The sequence below is a fragment of the Fragaria vesca genome, linkage group LG1 (genome assembly GCF_000184155.1).
Source record: "Fragaria vesca subsp. vesca linkage group LG1, FraVesHawaii_1.0, whole genome shotgun sequence".
Lineage (NCBI taxonomy): Eukaryota > Viridiplantae > Streptophyta > Magnoliopsida > Rosales > Rosaceae > Fragaria > Fragaria vesca.
Genome location: NC_020491.1, coordinates 2412974 through 2423834, shown reverse-complemented (window position 1 = coordinate 2423834; position 10861 = coordinate 2412974). Strand labels below are relative to the sequence as shown.

The following is a 10861-nucleotide window of genomic DNA, read 5'->3' as shown; positions in this document are numbered from 1 at the left end:
AAAAAAAAAAAAAAACTAAAAGTCGAGACTAACAGAAGCACAGAGGGCTCTCTTATAAGATGACATTTCTAAAAGCAAAAAAATAATGCCCTTAATATTTGATGGACCACTCAGGTAATCAGGTATCTTTCTCCCAAATCAAGGTTGTAACACAGCTTTTACCATACTTTAGTGGTAAAAAGAAAGAGAGCAAGCAAAGTTGTTAGACGCATACCTCACCAAGTATCTCGAGTCTTTCTAACGTCGATATAAGACTTCCACACAACATAGATATGTCTTGTGCTAGGCCAGAGTTGGCACCATATGTAATTTTCTTGAAAGAGGCGAGGAGGATCAGATGCCAAAGAGCTGCAAAGAAAAAGTAGGATTAACCAAAGAAAGTTGCCAATGAATACCAACTATAAAACATAGGCAAATGAAATCAAATAGTCATGAATCATTAGTACCAGGAGTCCAGGAGGCAGCAGCCTCCTCGATCACAAATAAATAAAGGTTGGAAAAAATATGTTAATCATACTATCTTGTTTTGCCAGGGAAACTGAAATACAAACTGAGCACTGAACTAGGCTTTCATTGTTATTATTTCTTTTTTTCACCAGGTATTAGTTGTAAATCCTGTTTTGCTATTGCTTCAAAGCTAAAAATATATTCCTAACTCAAACTTGCAATATACAAGTATTCGATTTCATAGTGTAAACTGCTAAATCCAAGTGACGAATTCAAAAGGAGAAGAAGAAGAAGACAGTAGTACAACTAATAAGTGTATCATACTACTAGGTAATGATTCAAAGGACAAGATTATTCTGACCTGCCCACGGTTTTTATTATCTCTTTGTCTTCCAAACTTTTAACCAGCTTCAACCACACATCCTTCACTTTACCCGGCTGAAGTTCGCTTAATTGTACCAGAGCACGCCCAATGAGCCGGATGCCCCAATCATCGTCAAAAACTTTAACCACCAAATGTTGAGCGGATTCATCTTCAACAACAAAATCAAAGTGTTCATTCCAGATTGGACTCAAATCATTGTTCTGTTTATTAAGAGAAACATGTTATCATTCTTTCAAAACCAACTAAAAAGAAAATGAAATTAATAACCATAATGCATTGATAAATAAGAGGAGCAGAATAATTACGATCGTTCTGCTTTTCTTCATTGTCTTTTAAAGGTCTAACATAAAAGAAGGCGAACAGGTCTGATTTCCCTACAACATCTTTATTTGTCAACTCCTTTGTCTGCACAAGCTTCACCTCTAGTATTACAACTGGCTTTAACTCCAGGTCACTGCAAGTCAAGTAGAAGAGATGACAACAACATTACAAATGAAACTTCAAATCTTAACTATGAGCCAGAGCAATACATATGAAACTTTACTCTCAAATCATCATGCAAAGTATTCAAAAAGTGATCGTGCTACATGTATATTAAAGATTAAAGATCATGCATAAGTACATATTGGAATTATGAAGTACAGTGATGGATCTTTCTCATACCTCAAGTTGATCTTGGAGCCCAGGTATTGTCAAGCTTCTAAAAGGCCCCGTCTAGGACCGCCTAGTCCCCGCCTAGGCTCTAGGCTGCAACAAGCCGCCTCGCTTTTCTTCCAGGCCTTTGTGCCAGGCTGTGGGCGATTAGACGGCCGCCTAGCTCGCCTAAATGCCGCCTAGCCTGCCTAGATGCCGCCTTGCCCGCCTAGGCTACTAAGCTCTACGGCTATTTTTGTTTTCTTTTTGTGGTGGGATTGTTATATTGTGGGGAGTATGAGAGTATAAGAGTTAATTGTGTGTTTAAAATTAGAAGTGTATATGTTTATTGCTGTTGTTGCTCACTTTTACAGGAATTTATGTTAAATTTTAGTTATAATTTATTTTATAAATGAGTATGACTAGATTATATTGAATAATTTATCTATATTTGACCGTTTTTCAAATTATTAAATTGCATAAAATATATATTTTTAATTAATAAATCTTAAAAAATACAAATCGCCTAGTCCCCGCCTAATCCTCGCCTAGGCTGTCCAGGCTCTAGGCTGTGGGTTACCGCCCGCCTAACGCCTAGCGCCTTTTAGAACATTGGGTATTGTAGATATAACAACTTTCAGCTTAAAGTCCAAATTTTTCTACAATAAAGAAGAAGATTTGCTAAATCAGAAGTTAATTATGCAAGGCCTACATGTATGGGTAAGAGAGAGTGAGCTGGAACAGCCTATGAGGCCCATTACCATAACATATCTATGCAGGATACTGTTTTTCCAGATTCACTTCGTTTTTTTCAGTCAAGAAGAAACTTTAGCTCTGCCATGTTTCTCATTTTTTCTAAAAAGAAAAAATTCAGGCTATATAATTTTACAGAGTTCATGAAGAAAAACATTGCATACAAAGACCAAATATTTCTAGAATTATGTACTGGAAGATTTCATCATTCACAGCTTAGATAGAGATCTGAATGTAATGTTTGGTTGTGGATAAATTGATCAAAGTTTAACTGAGACGACACACATATTTGAAGACCATGTAATGAATCCAGTGAGACTCTTTGTTCATCAAACATATCAAACAACATAGAATATGTGGTGATCACTACATATAGGATATCCAATGAAAGTCTCCATGTAACAAAACCAATCAATGGATTACTGCTAATACAAAAGGCGGTGCTTGTTTAATAATTAATTGAAATCAACCAGAGAGCCAATACATCCAACAGCCAAAAATCAATTTTCTTGTGCAATTTAGGGACCAAACAACACAGAACCAAAGGACATGCATGAACTGAGAGAGTGTATTTTGAAGACTTGGTGAAGATTCTAGCTGTTTAATTGATACGGTGAAGAATCCTCAAGGGAAGTGATTGATTCAATGAACCACTGGTAAGAACCTTTTTTGGGTTAAAAGGTTCTAAACCAACGACTGTGTATGTCATTCTTCATGCACAACATGTGTATTGGAGCAGACTAAAAGACAGATGTTCAAGTAAGACTGAAAAGCTACACTGGATGATATAGAAAGGTACATCTATCCAAAGCCAGGAGAGAGAGCCAATAAAGGGTAGACGAGATAACAAAACAAATGACAAGATGACAAACATTACATCAAGTAGGAACTATTACGTACTAACCTTGCAGTTAGTCCACAGCCCACAGCACCGGTTGATACACCAAGATTTGCTTCAGATCTCAGTAACATAATACAAGAAATTAGTCAATGTATTTGAAATCTGATATATACATAAAATCTGCAAATGTAGACTACCAGAAAGAACAAATATACATTACATTTGAGGTATCCATAAAGAAGCCTGTTTTAGCGTAGACAACCATTCGAGTGTGCATTTACAAAAATTAAACTGTCACAAGACTGACAAGGTCTGATACATAGGAAGTATAGAAATGGATTTCTTCAACATGAAAAAATGTCGGATGACAAGGTAAATGGTGATTATACATGGGCAGAATCAGATACCTAGCTTCTTTATTGCCTACTAGATTTAGGGAATAGCCTATCAACTTTTCTAGAAACCGTATCATCCATAGCCTATCAAGTCTCAGAGCTTATGTATGCTTGTCTTTGTAAGCTTACTTCAAATATCCTATATCTATATAGAATACACATGTAGGGCATCAAAAAAGAAAAACTACAGATGTATCCACAGCTTCTAAGTTTACATGGTAACCGAATGGCAACAAATAAACCGCCTTTATATCACCAATAGACTAGAGTTGGTTCCCCCAGACGTTTCATTTGCCTAAATATGGAACCTAGAAACAATTATGAGACTTGAAGGGCACCTCAATATACAAATCCTCTCATTCAAATTGCAGACATGAAAAAGCCTATCTTTATGCATATCAACCCTAACTGGACATGAGAGTCTAGATACTGACTTTGAACTGATGGAGTTACTAACATAGATGGGCATGCTACTGTCTTTCTAAAACTAAACCAAATTGACATCTCGGTCCATTTTTTACTACAAGATAACTGTAATTGGTTCTATACAGCTTTTCAATAAACACAAAATCCAAATGAACACACAGAAATGAATGGGAGGGATAATTTACCCATGTCAAGATAAACGAGCCTAAGATAAACATACAAATCATTCAATGGGAAGCCAAGAAAGTACCAATCTTGGGCACCCAATTCAGCAATTAAACGAAGAAATTAACACAAACGTACAACTAATCAGAGAGATTAGGAACTCAATAATATGATTCACATCTCAAAACCAATTACCCAGCACAAACTAACCCAGAGATGAAAAAAAAATTCGATGATCTACACCAAAAAGACAACAAAGCAACCAAAACTAAAAGTAACCAGGGAAACACAGCAAGGCATTTGTAATCTTAAGTGTTTAAAAACACCACATGAATGCCTGAACATCTTATTCTTCGTAATCTTTAGCTTCCCATTAATGCACCTTCTCGAATGAGCAGCAACTTAGAAATGCAGACAGAGGAGTCATCCATCAATAAGCCAAGCATAAGATTAAAGTTTACTAAGCTAAGGGAAAGCACTAACCTTTACGCGTTAACCCAGCCGTCACCGGATTGAGCCGCCGCCAGGCGAGCCCTATACCGCCGGGACGGCAGAGGAACTCCGCCGCTTCGATCTCCTCACGACGGGCAAATCCCATTTCGGTCACCCCGCCCGACACCAATGCTACAAACCACAATGTGTCTCAACCACAATATTGCATAAACAGAGGTCTCCTTGTTTATATACTGTACAATCACATTGACCTAAATAAAAATAAAAATACAAAATACGATTTAAAAACAAACATATATATCTTTATTGAAGAATATGGTATCTAATAACAATGGGGATCTGGGCTCCTCACACAACAAAAAAGGAGAAGAACAAAAGGCTTGGGCTCCTCTCACAACAAAAAAGGAGAAGAACAAAGCCGTCCCAATAAATGAAGAAAAATAAATGAAGAACATCACAGCCTTCCCGCCAATAAAAAAGGAGAAGAACCAATAAATGAATGAAGAACATCACAGCCTTCCCGCCAATAAACTAAACCTACTCCCCTTTCAAAATCGCAGCCCTCATCACCTTCAGCAACTTCAATACCACGAATTCGGATAGTCCATTGTCCCTCTCAAGAGTCAACAACATGATGGATGTGCCCTGCTTGGTGTCTATCATGTGCTGAACCTCTGTCCTCAGCTTCTCATCCATCTGTACATATTCCTTCTGTAGCAATTGCCTTGCTTTCTTTACCTCTCGGCCAGTTCACTCCCAATATGGTATTTCATATTCGGGCAAATCCGTAGACCAGATGCCCAACCAGACAATGTGTGGATTTGCCACATTCTCGGCATCGTAGGCCATGTTTGCCGAACCGTATTTGTATACGGTAGTAATCTCAATGCCGTTGGGGTCTGAATCCGATAAGTAAAACACTGGAACTTCAAGCTTCTCCATAACATACTTGACGAACAGTCTCAGTTTCACATCAGCCATCCCTTTACCTGTCATAATTAAACAACAACTGTATGTCTTATGGAAGTTTGCTTGAACCAATTCATGATAGACGCAATAACTCTCCACCACAAGCACAAACATCACGTCATCGCCGTCCATTCCACTGATTGATTTTACAGATGGAACAATGCGTCCAGATTTTTCGCCCAAACCAGCATCCCAGTTACAATCCTCGGTTGCTACGCCTTCGAGTGTATATTTTAGAGGGCCAATCACTAGGGACACGTCATCTGAACGGAGATTCATGCTTTCGCGATCGGCACCTAACTTGCAGCATAGATGCTTTATAGCAGCATTGGACCTCGACTGGCTTTGGAAGGTGCGCTTATCAAATCTGCAACAGTATCGGTAACACAACTGTAGGCTATCTTTGTTTGGTCACGAGGCTTGTAAAGTTTGCGTGGCTTTTTGAGAGTAATGCATTGAGCTTTGCGATCAAACTCTGTTGATTGAACAACCAACCTCAGTTTGTTATCCGCAATATCTCGTTGCTCCTCTCGTAGTTTGTCCAGTAACTCGCTGCTTGAAGGAGGCTTCGACTTGTTGTTGGTGGAGAGGGAACGAGACCTCATGCACTTGGAGTTCAAGGTGCAGTACTCTTGGATTATTTCCAAAACCACTGTCCTCTCCAGAATGAGCCACCTGTCGTCGTTCCTGATTGCTTGGTCGTCTTCATCCGCACAGCTGCGGCTCCTCTTTCTTCGGTCGTCTTCACTTGTCTTCTTCTGGTCGGCCATCGGAGACTCTGATCGATCAATTTTTTGTGCTGAGTTAGAAACAAGTTCTCTTCCCCTCCATATATGTATGTATAGGTATTCTTACTTCTCTTAGGAGTGTACCTGCTAGGTTTAAGACCGGTCAACAAGACTTCTTTTTGTCTCTTCTCTTCTCTCGTAAATTATTATTTACATGGGGTAAAAACTCTTTAAGGCGGGGGATGCTTGCCGATCAAGTAATTTGATATTCCTTAACATTGTAAGCATAGTGATCAAAACAAGTTGTTGTGTCTTTGATATCAAAAACTGTAGATACATCTTTTCCTATCCATATATCTCTTTTACATTGGTATCAAAAACTGAGTCGCAAGGAACTGTAGATACCGGAAACGATAACATGTGCTTCAAACAAGCCCAGCAGGTGCTCTGTTGAGACTAATGAGGTTGATTTCAGCTAGGATTCGGCATCTGGGTTGGTGTCTTTGAGCTTGGATCATATGCCTGAAGAGGGAAAAAGAGTACAAACTAGTTGAGGTTGAGCTGTAGGAAATTACAGTAGTAGAGTTTGAACTTCCTCGGTTTTTCTTAGTCGTTTAGATTCATCTTCCTTTATTTGAGGGAAGGACATTGCATTATTTGCTTCATTTTTATTCTTGTGAGATTTATCTAATCTATGAATCGTTTACATTAATGTCCTATATATTGTCACTTCAAATTAGAATGCTTGAACTCCTGAATGTAGCCGACTCCTGTAACCAAGAATCTAACATGCATAGATTTCTATAAACCAACATCACTATTAAACCAAATAATCAAACAGAAAAGCAAGCATATTCTTTGGGATACTGCTATCATATAATGCAGCATCACAGAGTATGAGGAGAATGCTAATTGATATTTCACATACGTGGGACAAAAGCAAATGGCAACCAACGAGCCTTTACCAAATCATACATCTGCCCAGCTTTGAAATTGCATAACATTAATAACATTAGGAATCTAAAACTAGGAAACTAAATGTTCATGTCCAAGCATATAATCACTAGAATTGGTACAAGAGATAACCTAATGACTATATGCGGGGGTCGTCGTGCATGATTATCATCTTTACAATCTCATGACGGCAACGGTCTGGACCAAACAGAAACTGGGGAGAGTTAGCAGTCCGGTAACGCCGTTTTGGTGTATTAGCAGTACTGCCACCCCTGGAAGCTGGGGTATATGGAGATGACTGATTATTGTCCTGGTTACGCAGAAGTGCCGGGCAAGTACCCTTAGCAATGTGGCGTTTGAGGTGGCTGGTACCGGCTACTTTCGAACCAGTACTATATGCAAAACTCTGTTTGCACTGCTTGCAACATGCCCTCCTACATCCAGGACTCACATTTTCAATGGTGAAATGCTCCCAGACTACGGACTTCTTTTTCCTCCGCTTGTTAGGATGTGCCTCTGGATTTGCCCCCTCCGTGTTTTCATAGGTGGTCAGCTCATTGTTGGCAAGGGGTACATCGTGGTTTGCATAGTGTGCAAGCTCATGGTTCGCATACGGTGTTTGCATATGGTGTCAACCCATTCCTTTAAGGTTTGAACCCCTGTACTATGATATACCAAGCTAAAAAAATGGAACTATTAGGAACTAATAACAATAGATAGTATAATTGAAAGTGTGCTCATAAGCACATAAGTGGATACCTTTTCATCTTCCACATGAATTTGTCGTAATTTCTTCTGATAGCAAAATTCGTATGCCCCGCCTATCCTCTTGCTGCAGAGAAGAGTTATTATGTCAAAGTAGTTCAGAATAGATGCATAAGATGGGGAATGTGATCCTTTGTAGAGAACAAGTAGGGCTAAGTATATTCAAGCACTACACTATTCGGACATGTTCAATACAGATTTCGAGTCACAGTTCTTACTCTGATAAAGCATTGGGGTCCTCGAGTACTTCAAGCAGCTCATCTGGTGTCTACATCTTAACTGGCTTCTCAGTTTCCACAATCACGCTGCTAAATTCTGCTGGAGAAATGGCTTCCCACTCTTAGCTTCCTCCACCTTGGGCATGTAACATATAAAGTTCTGTCCATTCTTATCGGGCATAACAACAGACTCCTGATCATCTTCCTGCAATAGTTGTAGTCCCCATTATTAAATGAACATGTACATTTCAAAGTTTGGCAACAACTGTAATTCTTCAAAATATGTACCTAGAATCAAATCTTATTGATAGGTCGGAACTACAAGTGACACAAAAAGATTAAACTTTAGCTTACAGGGTGAAAAAGGGGACTCTTCAGGATGGAATTCAATCTTGTACTCAATCAGGCATCTAAAAATGAATGGTTTCCTACCATAGGTAGATTTCTAAGGCCACTTTCTTGACACTAGTTTCCGAAACCTTTAACCAACAGGAAGATTTATACTACAATGCAAGTTCTCTTCTCATAGCACATTACTTCTTAGCTTAGCTAACTCATACAGTAAACAAAGAAAATTTAAGCCAAATTTGAAGTACCTGACCTAATAATCCTCCTTTACTGATCACCACTTAATTTTCATCAATTCATCTAATCACAGCAAAATAACATCACCAAACACATTATGAACCCTAAATTTGCACCAAAGCAAAACTCAGAAAGCTAGTAAATTGGTAAGCAAGACATGATTTTGAGACGAAATAAAGAACTGGGTCCATCAAATTCAAAGATGGGTTACGGAAATTTGAGCTCACATTGTGAAATTACATGGGTGATCTAGTGATTTACCTAGGTGAGCTGGATTGATCTCGGCGGAGACCAGGTGGCAGAGAACGAACCCAAGTAGAATGAGAACCAGTACTACCTTCATGGCTCTAATGCCTCGATTATTGGCATTCAGAAATTGAAGCTTCGTCAATGGAGAAAGACGAAGAAGAAGAAGAAATATATCGGGTCGACAAGGGCTTGTGGAGGAACAGTCCCGATATAGTGGCCCTTGTACTAGCAGAAAGTGAAGATGATGAACACATAAAGTGAAGATGATGAACACATGGCTTTCAAAACTGGTACAAGACCTTGATGTGTAGCAACTAGCAAACCAGGTTAGTATTAGACCCAGGTTTGGTTTTGGTGTATTAGCAGTACTGCCACCCCTGGAAGCTGGGGTATATGGAGATGGCTGATTCTTGTCCTGGTTACGCAGAAGTGCCGGGCAAGTACCCTTAGCAATGTGGCGTTTGAGGTGGCAAAACTCTCCTACATCCAGGACTCACATTTTCAATGGTGAAATGCTCCCAGACTACGGACTTCCTTTTCCTCCGCTTGTTAGGATGTGCCTCTGGATTTGTCCCCTCCGTGTTTTCATAGGTGGTCAGCTCATTGTTGGCAAGGGGTACATCGTGGTTTGCATAGTGTGCGAGTTCATGGTTCGCATACGGTGTTTGCATATGGTGTCAAGTCAATCCTAGTCTCTATACTTCTATAGTGATCATTCTTCAGAGGCACACCCATTCCTTTAAGGTTTGAACCCCTGTATGATGTACCAAGCTAAAAAAATGGATATATGGTGGAAAATATAGGCATATTGGCAGATATGAAACCTTGGATGGATGACCAGAACTTTTAGACAGTGATTATGATATAAAGATTTGAACATTAATACAGCAAGTTAGCAACCATGACGCTAAGTACTAGGATTGCATTTCCGGATTTCCTTAATTGGTATTGGAACATCATCCATTGTCCTAACTTGTTGTTTAAGTTCAAACCTGAAAGCAACCGCGTGTGGTAAGAGCTGAGTTTGTCAAGTTCTTCCACACTGATTGAGGAAGGGGTGAGGAGACCTTATAAGCTTCAATATAAGTGTTGTTCCTTTCTTCATATAAGGATTTTGTAGTTTTTGCTATATTGGAACACTATGTGTGTAGCAAGTAGCGCAGGGTATGTATATATTGTTGTATATAATTACCAAGTGTGTAGTTAATATGTCTTGCAAACATTAGTCTGATATAAAGAAACTAAGGTACCAGGACTGCATTTCCCTAATCATTTTATGTCATATAAATACATTTGAAAGAAATCACTTCAATTTATGTGTGAGCTTAGAAAGTTGTGGCAGCAGCATCTGTTTGAATTGTTAACGGTAGTCGATCCTCGGCTGATCTATTCCTTGCTGTAGCATATCTATAAAACCTCAGTCATCAGTATCATTTGTCATTTAATCAAGTTGGTAATCAATGTTGGCCATTTCATTAGGAGCAGCATTTTTTCTTTGGGCTACCAAAGATTCAAATATAGAAATCTATGACTATTCAAGTACTCATGCAATCTCAATGCTTCAAATGAGTCAAGTTATGTCCAATGCTATACACTCCAATAGTACTATACACTCCAAAGCCTAAGATAAGAACAGATAAGCTTCATATATAGCTGAACAACTTAATCACAAACAAGGATCCGGCTCCTCTAAAATGAGAGAATTGTAAATTTATGTAAATTTCGTCAAATCTTTATCATTATATAATCCAATGGTTGGAAAGAGAACCACGTCACCTAATATAGTTTAGAGATTATGACATTCCCAAATTGTCCTTGACGTCATATCTGGTCCGTCAACAAAAAACGAAACAAAACAGATTCCTAATCTCATCTTCTTCATCTCTCTCTCTCTC

The 10861-nt window shown here is 38.8% G+C and overlaps 1 protein-coding gene across 1 annotated transcript; it reads right to left on the bottom strand.

Annotated features, from left to right (window-relative positions):
• Positions 1-5248: 5248 nt before the first annotated feature.
• On the bottom strand, positions 5249-6237 carry LOC101309006 (DNA topoisomerase 6 subunit A-like). The gene is made up of 2 exons (XM_004288717.1): positions 5963-6237; positions 5249-5834 (listed from the first exon to the last, which is right to left on the bottom strand). Exons 1-2 carry the CDS (start codon positions 6235-6237, stop codon positions 5249-5251), a joined length of 861 nt encoding a protein of 286 aa, XP_004288765.1.
• Between the last annotated feature and the right edge of the window lie 4624 nt (positions 6238-10861).